This window comes from Schistocerca nitens, chromosome 8, assembly GCF_023898315.1.
Source record: "Schistocerca nitens isolate TAMUIC-IGC-003100 chromosome 8, iqSchNite1.1, whole genome shotgun sequence".
Taxonomy (NCBI): domain Eukaryota; kingdom Metazoa; phylum Arthropoda; class Insecta; order Orthoptera; family Acrididae; genus Schistocerca; species Schistocerca nitens.
The window spans coordinates 384501842-384520359 of NC_064621.1; the positions used below are offsets into that span (position 1 = coordinate 384501842).

The 18518-nt window shown below is 39.5% G+C and overlaps 1 protein-coding gene across 1 annotated transcript in view; it reads left to right on the top strand.

Moving 5' to 3' along the window:
* Positions 1-18518, top strand: part of LOC126198416 (probable E3 ubiquitin-protein ligase HERC1) — a 747204-nt gene that overhangs the window by 303679 nt on the left and 425007 nt on the right. Inside the window, exons 24-25 of the mRNA XM_049934719.1 lie at positions 13787-13970; positions 17099-17450. Of these exons, the coding sequence (XP_049790676.1) occupies positions 13787-13970; positions 17099-17450 (536 nt within the window). The remainder of the gene's footprint in view (positions 1-13786; positions 13971-17098; positions 17451-18518) is intronic.

The following is an 18518-nucleotide window of genomic DNA, read 5'->3' on the forward strand; positions in this document are numbered from 1 at the left end:
GGGCCTTTCCCAATGTGGGTTGAAATGCCTTTTGCTTGGCCACCATCCCACCAACTGCTCCACCACATGACAGAGGTGATGAGTCCGTATGGAGTTTGACTGACCCCATCCTTTTGGCAGCTGATTCAGCAGTCCATTCTTCCTCGGGTTCTCCCAGACGGAAGACTCTCCCTTGGTGAACCCCTGAAATAGCTGCAGTTATTACAGACCACCATCGAGCCCTCCAACACTAAAAATGGCATCTATCTCTGAAGCTCCTCTTGGCCTTCTAACAGCTTCAATCCCAGGCCTATTATCTTCTTAAACACCAGAAACATATTTGATGGGAATTATATGTCATTACCATAGGGCCACATACTTCCTCTTCTCAGGTATGGACAAAGATCAGGTGCATTTTTGGCCACTATCCTCCTTCAGATGTCCCGGGAATTTCCCTGAATGGTGTTATCTGCACCAGCTCAGACTCTATAGCTGAGCATTCTGCTTGGCGTTTCACGCAGGCCTGAATGTCGGTCCACTATCCACACTTGTTCTGTCTTCTCGAACTTTATCTTTCATTCCCTGCTGCCTTATAACATTCCATTTAGTGAGCGTGAATCCGCCAGTGCCCTTGTTCTCTGCCCTGACACAGCTCCTGGACTGGACCAGGTTCATACCAAAGGCTTCAACATTTACTGTGGCCAACCAATGCCATATACTTACCCTTTTTAACCCTCTCTGGAGCGAGGCAGAATTCCCTTCCCAATGGGGAGCTAGTGTCATTATTCAAGTTCTCTAATCAGGTAAATCACCTCTTCAGGTGGATAGTTATCATCCTATCATTTAACCAATGTCCCTCTCCAAGTTACTTGAATGTATATTGGATCCTTGAATTCCGAGACCTTTTGGTTTTGATCCAGGATGGTTTTTACCAGGGCTGCTCTACTGCAGATAATTCAGTCCACTTAGAGTCTGCTGGCCGTGGTGGGCGTGCGGTTCTAGGCGCTCTAGTTCGGAACCGCGCTGCTGCTACGGTCGCAGGTTCGAATCCTGCCTCGAGCATGGATGTGTGTGATGTCCTTAGGTTTAAGTAGTTCTAAGTCTAGGGGACTGATGACCTCAGATGTTGAGTCCCATAGTGCTCAGAGCCAACTTAGAGTCTGCTATCTGAATCGCTTTTGTCCAATGTCAGCACCTTGTTGCAGTCTTCTTCAAAGTGCATAAGGCTTATGATACCACATGACATCAGGGCATCCTTGCCACCTTACATGAGGGGAGTGTGTATGGCCCCCTCCTGATTTTTATCCAGAACTTTCTTTCATGTTGCACTTTTGAGATACAGTTGGTGCCTCCCATAGCATTTCCCATCTGCAGGAGAACGGGGTTCCACACTGTTCTGTTTTTTATTGTCCTTCGCTGTTTAGTGGCAATCAGTGGTAGCTGCAGGGCATAAGGTGTCCCTCTCTTCATATGCTGATGATTTTCCCATTTATTTTTGTTCACCTGCAATGGGCATTGCTGAATGCTGTCTGCAGGGAGCAAAACATTGACCACAGTCGTGGGTTCTCACTCACAACTCCCTTTTTTCTGCTCCAAGACCTATGTTATCCATTTCTGTTGTCACTGTACAGTTCATCCCCATCTGGATCTGTACCTTGATGGCAAATCCCTCAACGCGGTGGACTCTCACCATTTTTGGGGACTGGTATTTGAGGCCTTGTTGACCAGTTGACATGGCTTCCCCATCTTCATCAACTAATGCGGACATGTTTGTTGTACCTCAATGCTCTTCGGTGCCTCAGCAACATCAACTGGGGTGTGGATCGCTATACTCTGATACAGCTCTACACAGCATAAATCCATCTGCAGATCGTGGTCTAGTGGCTAGCGTTCCTCCCTCTGTATCACGGGGTCCTGGGTTCAATTCCCGGCCGGGTGGGAATTTTCTCTGTCTGGGGGCTGGGTGTTCGTATCGTCCTCATCATTTCATCATCACCACCATTTGTGACAGTGGCTAGATTGGATTGTGTAAACAAATTGGACTGTGTGAAAATTGGGAATTCGTACGGGTGCTGATGACTGCGCAGTTGAGCACCCCACAAACCAAACATCATCAAACAGCATAAATCAAGTCCCATCTGGATTACGGGAGTCTCGCATATTGTTCGGCATCACCTTCAATGTTATATATCCTGGACCCAATATGCCATTGTGGGGTCCGACTGGCAACTATTGCCTTTTGGACTAGCCCCACGATCAGCCTCCTAGCGGAAGCAGGGGACTGACCAATATGGGTTCTTGGCCAATAGCCATTGACCCTGTATGCATTGTGCATCCACTGCTCCGCATAGCAACCAAACTACTGTCTCCTCTTTCCAGATGTGGGGATCCACCTCCCGCAACAGTGGCCTGGGGTTACAATCGCCATCCACATCCAGTCATTTTCTTCTGAACTCCAGCTTTCCCCTCTACCACCTTTTCTATGGGTGCACTCATTTGCACCTCTGTGGTGCATCCCTCAACCACATACACTCTGTGTTGACCTATCATAAGGTTTGAAAGACTTGGCTCATCCTGAGGCCCTCCACCACCAGTTCTTCTCCATTCTTGGCATTTTTTTGAGGTTCAGAAGTAGTCCACACTGATGTCTCAATGGCTGTCAGTCATGCTGTCTTTGCTTACTTTCGAGCTGGTTGTAATTAACTCTGCTCCTTGCCGGACGGCTGCAGTGTTTTCACTGTGGAGTTGGGGGCCATCTCTCATGCTCTCGAGCATATCCATTTCTGCACCAGTGTGTCCTTCCTCATCTGTAGTGACATTCTGACCAGTGTACAAACTCTTGACCAGTGTTATCCTTACCACCCCTTAGTCGTGACTGTCCAGAATTCCCTTTTTGTCCTCAAACAATGTGGACACTCAGTGGTCTTTGTCTGGACCCCGGATAATGTTGGGAACCCAGGAAGTGAACTCCCTGACAGGCTGGACAAATTGGCTATCAGCAAGCCACCCCTTGTTATCGGTATTCTGAAATCAGAGCTTTGATAAGTCTTATGCCAAATAGTTCTAAGGACATGGAATACATAATGGCATACTCTGACTTTGCCAAACAAGCTATGGGCGAAAAGGAGACAATGAATTTGTGGAGGTCCTCCATGTGGGCATCTCGCTAGGACTCTATTGTCCTTTGTCATCCATACTTGACTGACTCATGGTCATCTCCTTCATCATGAGGATCTGCCTCACTGTCATTGTGATGTCCGTTTGATGGTGGTCCACATGTTGCTGGACTGTCTTAACGTAACCACCCTGCAGCAGACACTTAACCTTCCTGACTTGCTACCCCCCGGTGTTAGCAGATGTTGCCTCAATGACTGACCTTGTTTTACAGTCTATTTGTTTAGGAGGTTTTTACCATTCTCTGTAAGGAAACTCGTCTCAGCCTTGTTGGCCCATATGAGGGGTTGACAGTATGCCCTTTTGCCTCCTCTGCCCCAAACGAGTAGTGCCTGTCCAGGCATGGTGGTCCGACCCAGTCCTTGCTCTACCTACTCTTAGGCTCTTCTTGCCCCCTTCTCACATGTTCTGTTTCACATGATATTCTTCCTCTATTTTTCTATGCTTCTCTCGCCCAGCCCTTGTTGCTAGTCTCTTCCTGGTATTGTTGGATTGAGTGCCTCTGATATGTGGTGAGGATGGGTACCTTGCTTGCCTTTCTGCCTTTACACACTTTTCTTCTTCCTTGTTCCTTTCTCTAGGGTTTGTTGACCTTTAGTAGACCTTGTGGGTTTCTTTCCTTTGATTTCTCACACTAGGCCCTTTTTTGGTGTGTAGTTATGTTGAATTGCCTATTGCAGGTAGAAGGGACTGATGACCTTGTACTTTGGTCCCTTTAATCATTAAAGCAACCAGAACACCATAAAAAACCCTTGCTCAGAAATTTAAAACTCTCTGTGTATGGTCAGTTTCCAAACAGGCAGCTGCACACAGTCCCACATCACACACTTTGTGTTGGTAACAGGAATCTTTTCTGGTATGTTTTTATATACAAACTGTGAACTTCCTTTTTCTTTGTATCTGGCACTTCTGTTGAAAAATATCTTTCAGTAAGCTGGAAAACCTTTACAGAGACACACCAAATGAGGCAAGAAACCTATAGTGATGAGAGCTTAAGCAGTAGTCAGTGTTGTGAATGGTTTACATTGTTTACAAATGGCCAGACAAAAGTTAAAGATGGCCTTTGTTCAGGACACCCTTTGATGTATACCGACACACTCATCTCAGGAATGATAACAAAATCGTGCATGCCGATCGAAGACTGACAGTCTGAGAGATTGCAGAAGAATGTAACATATCAGTTGAATCATGTCATGAAATGCTGACGCAGCGTCCTGGAATGCATGATGTTGCTGCCAGGTTCGTCCCAGGCAAGACCAGAAAGATGTTCGCCTTGCAATCTGTGAAGAGTTTTGGATCATGCAAATGAGAACGAGACGTTCCTTAAGAGGATCATAACTGGTGATGAGACGTGGATCTACGGTTATGATGTTGAGACCAGGCTCAGTCTTCACAGTGGGTTGGGAAAGGTTCCCCAAGACTGTGAGAAGGAAACAGCCTCAAATGTGGTGAGACAGTTCATGGCTCTTGTATCACAATAAAGCATTTGCACATTCATCCCTGTTGGTGCGTGACTGTTGCACAAAACATGAAGTCACTGTTCTGCGTCATCCTCCATACTCTCCAGGCATAGCCACTGTGGACTTTTTTATTTTTCAAAAGTTGAAAACCCCTTTGAAAGGAAGAAGATTTTCAAAGATAGTCAAGATAAAAGAAAATTTGCAGATGGTGCTTTGTGTGATCCAGTAACAGGCGTACCAAGACTGCTTCCAGATGTGGAAATGGCATTGGGAGCAGCTTATCAGTTGTGGAGGGGAGTATTTCGAAGGAGACCATGCTCAATAAGCAAAATGTAAGTGTAGAAAATTTTTGTGTACAAGGTTCTGGAATTTTTTGAACAGATCTTATAAACCTATCTGCTGAAGAAGGTGCAGAGAACACAGAAATAGTTCTGATGATGCCAGCAGAGTGCAGCACTTACCAAAAATGGTCCTGTGACAAATCATGTCAAAAACAATAAAAATATACGGCTATTTGCCAAAAGTAGTATTACCACAAGATCAACATGACTTTCAGCTCCTTTAGGATAATTTTACCTCAAAATCTATTAAGGGTTAAAAATCTGAAAAACAGTTGTGTACCTGGAAGAGGCCTGGAGACAGCAGAGTATTTCAAATACTAAGACAAATTTTCCACCAGATCATAAACTAGCTTTGTGAGATGAAATTGTGAAGGTGGTGGAGGATCAAACAGGTAAAAATATTAGGTGCAGTATAAATCCTTGGATAACACAGGAGATACTGAACTTAATTTACAAAACGAGAAAATACTAAAATGAAGCTGACAGAGAGGAATAAAGGCACTCAGAAACACCAAGATTAATATGAAGTGCAAAACAGCGCAACAGCAATTTCTAGGGGAGAAATGCAAAGCTATAGAATCACTCAAGACTATAGAAAAAATTGATGCCATGTATAGGAATTTTGTTTAAAGAGCAAGAGAAATTTGGTGGAAAGAGAAGCAGCGATATGTATGTTACAAACTCAAGTGTAAATCCAGTAAATCCAGTAATAAGCAAAGAAAGGAAGGCTGAAAGGTGGAGGAAATATACAGAAGAGCCTTGTGAAGGAAAGAAAATCAAAAGCAATGCTATAGGAAGGGAAGGGAAAGTTTGTGAAGATGAAATGGGGGCATATGATTCAGTGAGAAAAGTTTGGCACTGTACTCAAATATTTATGTCAAAACAAGGCTTTTAGAGTAGATGATATTCCTTCTCAAGTATTAAGATTCTTAAGAGAACCAGTTCTTACAAAAATTTCTACATGGTGTGTGGGATATACAAGGCAGGCAAAATAACTTCAATCTTCAGGAAGGATATAATAATCCCACTACCAAAGAAGGCAAGTGCTGACAGGTGTGAGTATTACTGGATCATTAGTTTAATAAATCATGGTTGTAATATGCTAACATGAATTATCCTTAGAGGGGTGGGATAATGGGTGAAGCAAATGTGGGAGAGATCAGTTTGGGTTCCAAAGAAATATTGGAATATGTGAGGAATACTGACCCAGTGCCGTATCTTAAAATAAGAGGCATGTCCAGAAAGCCAGTACCATTTTGGCAAAATGATCATAAAAACATTGTTCAAACCAAAATTTATTTTTACAAGAAAGAGCATATCTTAGACAGTTTTTCTACATAGTTGTTGTCATTGTTCAGACATGTGTCATGGCAGGAAAGCAACTTTTCTGTGCCCTCTTAAAAGAAAGATGCCACCAGTGAAGACAGCAACTGCTGAACACCATTTTTTCATCGTCATCGCTGTCAAAGTGCCTTCCTCCAAAATCACGCTTCCAAGTTCAAGAACAAATGGCAGTCAGAAGTTATGAGATTGAGGCTGTATGACATGGAATGCTATGTCAAGGCATGTTGTTGCTTCGTTACAATGCATGTCTCCATCCCACTGGTGCCATTCAAATCCTTATTCAGCATTTAACTTGGGAGCAGCCAGCTCAGTCACTGTAAGCTCCTATCTTGCATGTTTTGACTGCCACTTGATCTTGAATTTGAAGCATGATTTTGGAGGGAGATGCCTGACAGTGATGAGGACATAGCATCTTTCCATGAAGAGGGCATAGAAAAGCGTGTTTCCTGCTCTGACAAATGTCTGAGCGGTGGTGTCAACTGTGTAAAAAAATATTTCAAGATATGGTATTTTTAACAAAAATAAATTTTGGTTTGAAGGAAAGGTTTTTATGAGCTGTTTCCAAAATGTTTCTTAACTTTCCAGGTATGCCTTGCATGATATGAAGGAATAAAATGCTACATTGAAGGCATTTTAAAAAGTCCTTTGGTAATTTTGACTGGAATACACTTTGAAGAGGGGAGAAAGGAGATGGGGAGTTGGAGGGAGGGTTGGAGCTCTATTGCAATGGCTGCTTCACAACCCACACCATCTGGATACTTCCCCCAAATGCCAGCTTCTCTAAACTCACTCACTTGCTGCTCCAGGACCCTAACTTCACTCATCGTAGCCTCACACCCTCTTCCCACAATCTCACCATTTTCTTTTGTGTCACACCCTTCCAATCAACTCCTCCAAGTCACTATCATTGTGCACTACAGGAACTCCCTGTCACAATCCCATTCTGAGCAAGGAAAATACTCATCATGTGCACATCAGAACTGGTGAATTTGTAACAATGTTGGATTAGAAACTTTTGAAAACATTACTGAAAAATAACAGCAGTTTCATAGATGATTAAAATACTTGTCAACTTTGATCATAAGGATTTATTAAAAATTAATACAGGTAATCAAACATCAAAATGGTAACTGGTTTATGTCCCGTCAGATGGTGAACAGAGATGATGGCTGGAGCACTGGTACCAGTGCTGTCCTTAGACACTTTTACCTGCAGCACAAGCAGGGCACTTGCTTTTGATTCTTTCTTAATGATGTTGGGTCAGATCTCACTCTTATATTCAACCTTCTTACTAGCAGATCGGTGTAGCCCACAAGTTAATCTTATTGGTTCATCAGTCTGTTCTACAGAATAATAGTCCACAGCTTGAAAATGTTGACAACACAGCATGAATAGGTTGATTGCATAACACAATTTATTCATTGATTGTACAGCTGTAAGCAATGCCGGCGTAAGAAATTTTATTACATACACTCAGTTGCAAGTCCACAAGTCACATTAAACAACATTCCATGTACCCGATTGGAATCTAAAATACCTAGTGAATTTTTTTTCATATCACTGCTTAAAGCTTAAGATGTAATAACCAGTTTTCATAAAGTGAAGTATTCTACTGCCTAATCCCTGTTATCACTAGCAATGAAGTTATTGTTACTTGTGTAAAATTTGTCATGAGAAACCTAAGTTCAGTATTTGTTTCCTAACTGTGATTGTTACTGGATCCAAATTACCTCTTCACAACACAAAATTCCACACATTGATAGTGTCTTTAGCCCTACATAAAGTTCATCTCTTCTGAATGTCAGGGTCCTGTAAACATTAGCAGTGCTCTGAATCTGAGACTTATTTGACTGTAATTAACTCAAAAACAAGTTCTACTGCTGCCTGACACAACAGTTTTACAGAGTCCCATGACTAAGTACCTCTGCCATCACCAGCTCAAGATATGCTCCTCCAAGTGTGCAAACAGATTGTGGGACACATTGCCATAGGTGTGCCGGTATATCCCACACTTCTGACTAACGTCAACCAATCAGTGTAATATTTAAAAAAAGAAAGGCCATTCACTTAGGTTTAGACAATCATTAAGCCTACTAGCAGTCCCTTCCTGTCCTCCCCTCCGCATCCCATTCACAACTCTCTCTCTCTCTGGAATGTAACACACCTGCTGTTGTTCAGGCGTTGTAAGGAGGTGGACTGCGTAAAGGTTTATGTGGTTTCTGTTGCTTATCTATATCACCTGCTTGACCCTGTTGCTGTATCTTGAGAAAGCAGACCCCTTTCTCAAACACCAATTATGACAAAATAAATTCATGTGCTGCTTCTTTACTGCGCATGAATTTCAACTCCATTATATACATTCAATTTAATATTTCACTACAACATACTACTTTATCAAAGTTTACAATACAGATTGGTATTTGTTATTTGTGCTCTGTATGTCTTCTGTGGATTTCCTATGACAAGTGACATCATGACCATTGAAATGCCTAGTGAGGTTCCAGGGTCCTGCAGCGACACTCTGAGGTAGGTAGGCATTTTCATGGAATAACTGCCCTGCCCAGCAAGTGTTTTCAAGTGCCGGAATCAAAGTGCCCATTACCCCAGCCTTGCAGATATGCTGCATCCACTTTCATTCTCATGGTCTACTCAAAAGAAACAGATAATTCCCCATGCAATATGTGTCCCACAAACAAAGATTTATTTACTAAAACAACAAGATGCTTTCTCAAGGTCACAACCAATCCTTCATCAGTTAGATTGGAGGAATAACACATCACTTCTTTGAAAATAATAGGCCATCCTCATATCCCCCCTCACCACCACCACTTAGACATTGTGACAACTCAATTATCTACACCACTGAAAATATGTTTTACTATTTTATATGTGACTTCACACCTGACATGGTAAGGTGAGACAATATTTATGTCTTGTGCATTACTTGCAACTAATTTCAAAAAATAAATGTGCTGTATATCATAAATAGTATTTTAGAACTCTTTGAAAATGAGAACATAGCTTATGCCAAATCTCGTAACCCTGTACTTGTATTTCAGTTCTTGAAGTTGCAAGTCTTACAAATTTCTCAAAATTTCCATAGCTTTCCATTTATGTGTGTCTCTTTTTCACAGAGTCACTTTATTAACGGTACTTGACACAATAATGTTTTGCACACTATATCATCCTCTATCAACTTTACCATAATCTGCATGAAATCGCCACCCAAAACATCTGTTCCATTATTTATAACCTCCAGTTAGTCACCACTACCTTTGGAGCATTTGGTCCAGCTTCATATTACCATCTGGTCACTCAAAAACTTGTAAGTATATCTGCTGGTCAGTCTCTTACTCATGTGTTCATTTTGTTTGGTAATTTACTTAAGAACATACATAGATAAGTTATTCTAAGTTAAAACTAACCAACTCTGAGAAAAGTATTTGGAAATTCCAGTAGGTACCTCTCATATATTCCACACAACTGTGAAGTTTCTTAGGTATAAGCAGTTAATCCCTGAGCAAACATGCCTATGTATAAAGTACACCAACCAAAAATAACATTTTCTTGTATCATTCCATTCTGCTTTACAACTGTGAGCCCACACCTACTCTTTCATTATTGCTTCAGCTAACACAGTGATAAGTTGTGCTGTGTAATGTCCAAGTGAGCAGCAATAATATAAAATAAACAGTGAGCTACGCGAGAAAAAATTTACGATCCAAGCAGAAAATGACCCAGATTGTGAGCTGTCAACACAATCTCACAATTGGGCAGTTGTTTCTGAGATAATTAGCAATCAGATAAGCAGTTGGCTGAGATCTGATACAACTGCACTGTTCAATGCTTTGAGTGGGTCATTACTGTGGGGTAAGGATGCAACAAACCCACTGGTTGAAACCAATACCAGTAGTTTACTGCTGAAAGACCTGTAATTGTTGGTATTTCTTTGGTCCCATTTATAACAGGTGTTTTTATTTTTTACTAATAACTGAGTTAAAAACTTGAAATATCAATTAGCCATAGCAGGAGTGCTAAAACTTTTTGTTTTTAAAGAAACCTTTTTTTAAGAAAAAGGAGTAATTTTTATTTGTAAAATTTGCACTAGTTTGGAATATTGTGTTATTGCAGAAAATAGAAGGGGTCAGTGCTATTTTAATAACTATGCTGACAGAAATGAGCAACAAACACATGTAATAAGAATTTGTACAGCATTGCTGAGACAATAATGATCCTGTTGCTGTATGTTATGGCTTAAGGAACACGTGTACGTGCAGTGTGCAGGACTTGCACCCTACTGGGCTTTATTGTAGTTTCATACTGTTGTCACCAGACATCCGTTGTGCTGCAGAATGCCGCCAATCCTAGCCTGGAAATGTTTTTACGAAGACATAGTCATGAAGTACAGTGGTTCATTTGCTTTAAAATATTAAAGCTTTGCCCACCATATCTATGAAATAACAAAAGAGGAAGGAAATTGTGATAACAGTACTAAAAGAAAAACTGAGCAACAATACATCCATAGTAGATAGTAAAAATAAAAAATAGCTGATCAGTTGCCTTTGCCTGGCACAGTAAGCCTTTGTCTGCTTTTAGCCTTTGAAAACAGACAAATTAACATGAAAAACAGATTTTTTTCAACTCCAGCTTTCATCCTTGAGCACTAACTATTCGTAATACCCAAATAGTGATAAGACCCCCAATTACGACATGATTTTTGAGCTGAGTTCATAAAAATAAGAATCAGTAAGAGAATGCTGATGATATTTTGTATTATTCAACAACTAATCAATTTTTGAGAAAAGCAGTGAATGGTGGATGGAGTAAGTTTTCTCTTTTGCCTATTTAATTTAATATTTTGATTCTATGTATTTTGAAACTGAAAGAGTCAAAATTTTTCAGTCTTTGTTCAATTTGCACATTTATTACAGGAAATAATACAAAAAAACCGAAAACTGGTTATTTCAGAAACCGGTTATTTTCAGCAGTTTTAACATTCGTTAGCACCTTATTCTCTACTAATAAAAGTTATTTCAGAAACCAGTTATTTTTAGCAGTTTTAACATTTGTTAGCACCTTCGTCTCTGCTAATAAAATTCACGTGCTGAAAAACTACCGTCCAATATCCTTGACATCAATTTGTTGTAGAATATTAGAGTGTATTCTGAGTTCAAACATAATGTGGTATCTCTAACGGAATGAGCTCATCAACGCCAGTCAGCATGGATTTTGAAAACATTGATCATATGAAGCCCATCTCACACTTTTCTCATGTGACATACTGAAAGCTTTGGGTCAAGGCAAGAAAATAGATGCAGTATTTCTTGATTTCTAAAAAGCATTTGACTCAGTACCATGACTATGCTTATCGTCAAAAGTACAATAATATAGGATAGCAATTGAAATTTGTGACTGGACTGAGGACTTTTTGGTAGGGAGGATGCAAAATGTTATCTCAGTTGGAGAGTCATTGTAAGATGTAGAAGTAACTTCAGGTGGGCCGAAGGAAGTTCATATTGTATATTGTGTATTAATGCAGACCATATTAATAGTTAAATCAGACTTTTTGTAGATGATGCAGTTATCTATAGTGAAGTAATATCTGAAAGGAGCTGCATAAATGTTCAGTCAGATCTTGATAAGATTTCAAAGTCGTGCAGAGGTTAGCAAATGGCTTTAAATATTCAGAAATGTAAAATTTTGCACTTCACAAAACAAAGAAATGTAATATCCCATGTCTATAATATCAATGAGTCAATGTTGAAATCTGCCAACTCGTACATTAACACCTGGGTGTAACACATTGTAGGAATATGAAATGGAATGATCAAATAGGTTCAGTTGTTGGTAAAGCAGGTGGTAGACTTTGGTTTTTTGGTAGAATACTGGGGAAGTGCAATCAGTCTACAAAGGAGATTGCTTACAGATCACTTGTGTGATCAGTTCTGGAATATTGCTCAAGTGTGTGGGACCTGTACCAGATAGGACCAATGGGGATATTGAACATATATAAAGAAAGCATCATGAATGGTAACAGGTTTTTTTAATCAGTGGGAGAGTGTCACAGAGATACTGTAATACTCTTGAAGATAGACACAAAGTGTTCTGAGAAGGTCTGTTAATGAAGTTTCAAGAACTGGCTTTAAATGTTTACTCTAGGAATATGCTGCAACTCCGTATGTAACCCTCACACAGTGATCATGAGGACAAGATTAGACTAATAACTGCATGTGCAGAGGCATTCAAACAACAATTCTTCCTGCACTCCATATGTGAGTAGAATAGGAAGAAACCTTAAAACTGGTACAATGGGACATACAGTCTGCCATGCACCTCATGCTGGTTTGCATAGTGTAGATGTAGCTATTGGTTGCATATTGCACATCTCTATAGCTGTATGGATGTAAAAGTAATGAAAGCTGTTTTGATTAGTGTAATGATGTATTTTGTTTATTTGCTGTAACCGCTTGGCCATGTGATGATTGTTGTGTGATGCCAAACAGAGTATACACTCTTATTTACAGTTCAGATTCAACTGTATCTTGATTAAATTATAATACACATACATATTGTAATGTTCATCAGCTTCAGAATATTATGAGTGTAGACAGATACGTTTACAGAAGCTTTATACAAGCTTAATGTGTCATGGTACATGATAACAATTGCACATCATGGCAGGCTAGTATGACACGGCTGTGTGAACCAGATTATGATGACACTGTTGAAGCTGATTTCTTTTGTCATCTTTGGTGACATATAAAATGAATATGTAAATTTTTGTATGTCTCATTGGAAGTTAAGTGTGGACACTCAAAACATGTTCATAAAAATAAAGAAATATTTTACAAATGACTGGTTGCAACTACCTTTTTTATATTTCATATAAACACTCTTTGTAGTCATTTAGGGATGAGAAAGCTGTTTGCAGTGTGCACGTGAGAAGAAGAGCTTTGCCAGAAGACAGTTATTAGTTTGAAGTCCAAATATGGGCCACAAATGTTCAGGTAGATTGTATATACATTTGAAGCATAAGGGATACAGGACACAGAACTCTATTGTTCATAGGTGTAAGAAAAGAAAGTGCACACAGTGTCCCCAGTTTCTTTACATTCCACATAAATCTATGTCATTCACAGACTTACATGACTCTTCACTGCACTTCAGATGAAACTGTCTCTCACCAATTTGTAGGGTTAGTTTTACCAAATGAAAATGAATGCCTTTTTCAGTTGAAGTTTTTTCATTTATCACTGCATCTTAATGTCATAAGTTACCTCTTATATGATAAGTTTATGGCTATGATATTTTCATATATGAGTCTTCAGGGTACAGGTTCCACAAAAGTGATAAGTTAGGAAATTTTGATTTAACGATACCACCTTAGTACTGTTATCTTTAGAAATGCTTATTTCTAGTACACTGAGATTCATTCCAACTTTGTTGTGTTATTCTGCATTTAATATTTATATTTGTATATTTTTGCAGTGGAAAACCAGGTGTTGACAGTATTTGCTCTGAGTATGCGATATGAACCCGCTGACATAGAACATGCTGTTGATGATGGCTTACTGCATTTGCTGACAAAGCTGTGTGTTCCAAAACCTGGAGATGCAGCAACTCTTAGCACAGCTGCAACAAATTTGCTGCATATTCTTTCTATGTCCAGTGGGTAAGAATTCAGTCACTTCTTTCATTTCATCAAGTAGGCTTACTTTTTGGATGTTGTGCATTCTTTCTAGGTCCATTGGATAAATAATTTCAACAAGTAATTTTAGGACATGGGCTTATATTATTCAGCTACTGCATTAAATGTTCACTTCTGAACTGACAGGTCATGTACACAATAGTAACATCTCTGTACAACCTGTCCGCTTTGTGAGTTGCATTCTCTGAAGAAGATAATCTGTTTATGTTGTTCATTCACCATTTATTAATTTCAGGATATTAAGAAAATATGAGAGAGGATCAGAAAGTAAGGCACAATAATTTTTTTTTCTCCCCTGGTATTGCAGCTAAAATGTTGAAATTTCATGATGATATAGTTTGAAGTTTATGCTGTTGAGGATATTTTGTTTTTATGTGCAGTTCTATTGATAGATGCCTGAACTACAAAAGAAACATGCTGCTTGTATTACTGCCATCAACTTGTGAAGAGCAGTGAAGTATAGTTCGATATTTGTAGGCCAAAGGACGGTACCTGACTGAAATTGACAGGAACATGCTTGGCATGTATGGGGATGGCCTTTTGGACTGTGGCAGTGTCTCCAAGTGGTATAAATTGTGGAACCTTTGTGATTTTCCATGCTCCAGGCAACCAGTAACAGCTGCAACCCTGCAGAAAGTTAGAGCCATCGAGGCAGCAATTTTGAATTACAGGTGTGTGTAATAGCAAATGTTCTCGCAGCAGTGCAATGTTTCCTATGGTGCGGTATATGATATTGCTCATGACACATTGAAATTTCATGATGTTGGTGCTTGCCAGATGCTTGTATTACTGACAAAAAACCATAAGGTCAAAAGATTGATGACAAGCTTGAACCACTTAATGCATTATGCTGGAAAAGGACATGACTTTTTGAAATGAATCATCACTGGTGATGATTTGTGGGGATACCACTTCATGCCCAAAACCAAGCAGGCTCTGTGCAGTGGTAACAAACTGCTTACGAAAAAAATTCAAAGTGACTCAATCTGCTAGGAAAGAGCTTGTGACAGTGTTCTGGAATATACATAGTGTGTTACTGGTGGACTTTGCTGAACACAGGACCACTGTGAATGCTACAGCTTACATTAAAACTTTGGTTAAGTTGTGTCGTGTCCTTCGTAACAAATGCCACAACATTAATGCTGACCTTGTCAGACTTCTTCATGACAGTGCTCGCCCCAATATTGCTTCTCCTGTTCATGAGAAAATTGCCAAATTTGGGTGGGAGGTGCTCTAGCATCCACCATACAGTCTAGACAATGGACTATTGGACTTTCATCTGTTTAATTCTTTGAAGAAATTCCTGGCCGGTCAACACTTTGCAATGGATACAGAAGTGAAATCAGCAGTCCGCACATGGCCATACTCCAACCGAACAGACTCCTATGATCAGGACAAATTGAAACTGGTATCACAAAGGGAGAGATGTGTTGAGAAAATTGGTTACTATATAGAAAAGTAGGTAAAAGATGTAAATTAATTTGTGATTTTTTTTTTTATTTTGTTACTTATAAAACTTTTCTGTAATAAAATTATTGTGCATTACTTTCCAATCTTTCTTCATATTAGAATAATCTGAGTGCCTTTCTGCACTCTTTCTTTGTTAACATTTAAATGTTACTGTGTCAGGAAAGAAACAAAATGGCAACATATTGTGTGTTCAATGCTGCTATTACATTCTTTTACAGTGGTTTTGGTTTGACAAGTATTTTGTAATAAAAGGTATATGACTGACAAATGTATATTTCTTTATGTACAGAATTCCTATGTTTGGTGAATAGATGTGCAACTGTACGTATGGTAGTCATCACATTTAAATGCAGAGATGCACACTTTTTCGAATGTGAATGATAACTGCTTTAAAACGAAATGGTAATACCAGATGTATTTGCAGATTCCCCCAAAGTTCGTTCAGTGTGCATGATATAAGAGTGTGTGTGTGTGTGTGTGTGTGTGTGTGTGTGTGTGTGTGTGTGTGTGTGTGTTGTGCATGGTTTTGTTATCATCTTATGTTGTTATAAACAAGATGTCTCCTAAACAAGATGACTTCCCAAAGAGCCATGAAACAGTGAACTGAACGCCTGGCACACCTAATGGTAGGGCCTACAATGTAGGAAAAGATAGGTTACTTCTTGCCATAAAGATGACATGTTAAGCTACAGATTGGTGCAATTAAAAGATACTTACACACAAGCTTTTGTCCATAGCCTTCGCCAGAGAAAGAAACAAACACACAAGCAAGCACGCCTCATGCACACTTGACCACCAACTCTGGCAGCTCAGACCAGAATGCCAGTTAAGGTAGCACATTAGAGCAAGACAAAATGTTTGTGTCAGAAAACAAATATTTCAGTATTGGTTATTAATTCGTAGCCAAATTCCTCTTCTCGCTTTCTCACAGATAATTACTTGACAGTCAGTTATAAACAATTGCTTTAATCTGAATCCTTTGCAGTCTCTTGTATCTATAGAAAGCTTTACAAATAAAATTAAAGAAAGAGATTAACATTGGCATTCTGGTCCGAGCTGTTGGAATTCACTGTCACGTGTGTGTGAGGTGTGCATAAATGGTGAGTGTTTCTCTTCCTTTTTCTGACCGAGGCTATGAGTGAAAGGTTACATGTAAATGTCTTTTAATTGTGCCTGTCTACAACTTAATGTTTCATATTTACAGTAAGAAGCAATGTATTTTTTTTTTTTACATTGTTGATATTCCAACCTGAAATTTCCATTGTTTAATGATAATGTCCTGTTACTAAAGTAGATTTTAATAGTTAAGGTGGCACATTAGAGCAAGACAAAATGTTTGTGTCAGAAAATTAATATTCCAGCATTGGCTACTAATTCCTAGCCAAATTTCTCTTCTCACTTTCCCACAGATCATTACTTGACAGTAAATTACAGGCAATTACTTTAATTTGAATCCTTTACTGTCTCTCATACCTGTGTAAAGCTTTGCAAATAAAATCAGAGAAAGAGATTAACATAAAAGCAAAGTAGTCAAAGGAAAAAGGTCCAATTAAAATGTTTCGCATATTGGTAGAGATTGATGGGAAGAGTGATAAATATTTTCTACTTTTTCTCTCACATAGAGTCCATGCCTGGTCCCTTCGTCCAGAAACACTTTCTGCTGTTGTGGATGCCTTGCATGGACAACTTACGACTTTGCTGCAGGCATGTGACGATGATGGTGTAGGGAATGGTATGGGAGCAGCAGTGGAACGAGCTCTTGGTGACTTCCTTGTGCTTGCAAGACACATTTGTGGCACATTGCCATTACGTAGCCTCCTAGCTGCTCCCCGCTGGATATCATCTTTGTTGGAAGCAGCAGGTGGTCAGCGGTGTATGGGTCAGCTTCGTCCACGCCTTCTTGCACTTGCTTTACTTGAAGCTGTTCTTCCTACCCATGATGCTCATATACATGGGTCAGAGTACAAAGAGCAGGTAACAGTGTGTTTGTTTCAACATTATAAATAATGTTAGTTCTTTTCCTTCTGATGCTTGGGGTTGTAGAGTGATCAGTATGTGTCCTTTGTTGTTCGTTATTAAATTTTTTATTGATTATGAGGTAATGTGAAAGAAAGAGGAAGTAGCAGGATGATGTATTGCTTAATCTGGTTATGAAAGATTTGCAGTAGAGCTAAAATATTCAGCAATGTGGTGCAGAGGTAAACCACTAAGCTCATAAACAAGAGAAACTAGATTTTAATGTCAGTTTGTTAAAGAATCCCACTATCACCATTCAAGTATTAGGCCTTAGGCAAGTTCTGAGTGGCAGACTGCTGCCTACCAGACAATACAAGAAGCCATGTGTGGTGGGGATAAGTGATCAGCAAATTTCCAGTCCGTCCAGCAGCTGTTTTTGCCAATAGATGAATCCTGATGATGCCACTGCTTGCTTATTCAAGAGTTCTTCGTTTGGCTTGATAAGGCTGAGTGGACTCCGATCTATATCTTCCTACCTCAGAAAAAGTCTGAAGAGGTGCCAGGAATCAAATGTGGATTGTTCTGCACCAAAAGTGGCAATGCTAACCATTCGGTTATGGAGGCGATCTGTTAAAGAATATCATGTCAGTTCTGGGCCCTTTGTTCTTGCCAAGACTCAGGTTGTGCTCTGCATATAATAGCAAAATATGAAGCATATGTTATTCAAGCACAAAATTGTTCTTGTAAGTTGTTATTTTTATACAGGAATGTAGTAGATGATCATTGTAAAAATTTACATTCTTTCTATGAAATTGCAATTACACAGAATTTCTGGCCAAAACAAACCTTCAGGAGGGAAAATTCTAAACACATGTGATAGATACTGTCCTACCCTTTGGAACTGTTACTTCCTTCCTGAAGAAGGAATAAGGGATAGTTGTGTAGATGTGGTGAGGCAGTGATGAAGGCAGAGGTGTTGAAGAGATTAGGAAGTCAAAGACAGTACTTTGGTAAGCACTGTACCAGCTTCAGTCCAAAGATGGTATATCCACAGAGTGAGAAGTAAAGACAAATTTCAAATTTGAA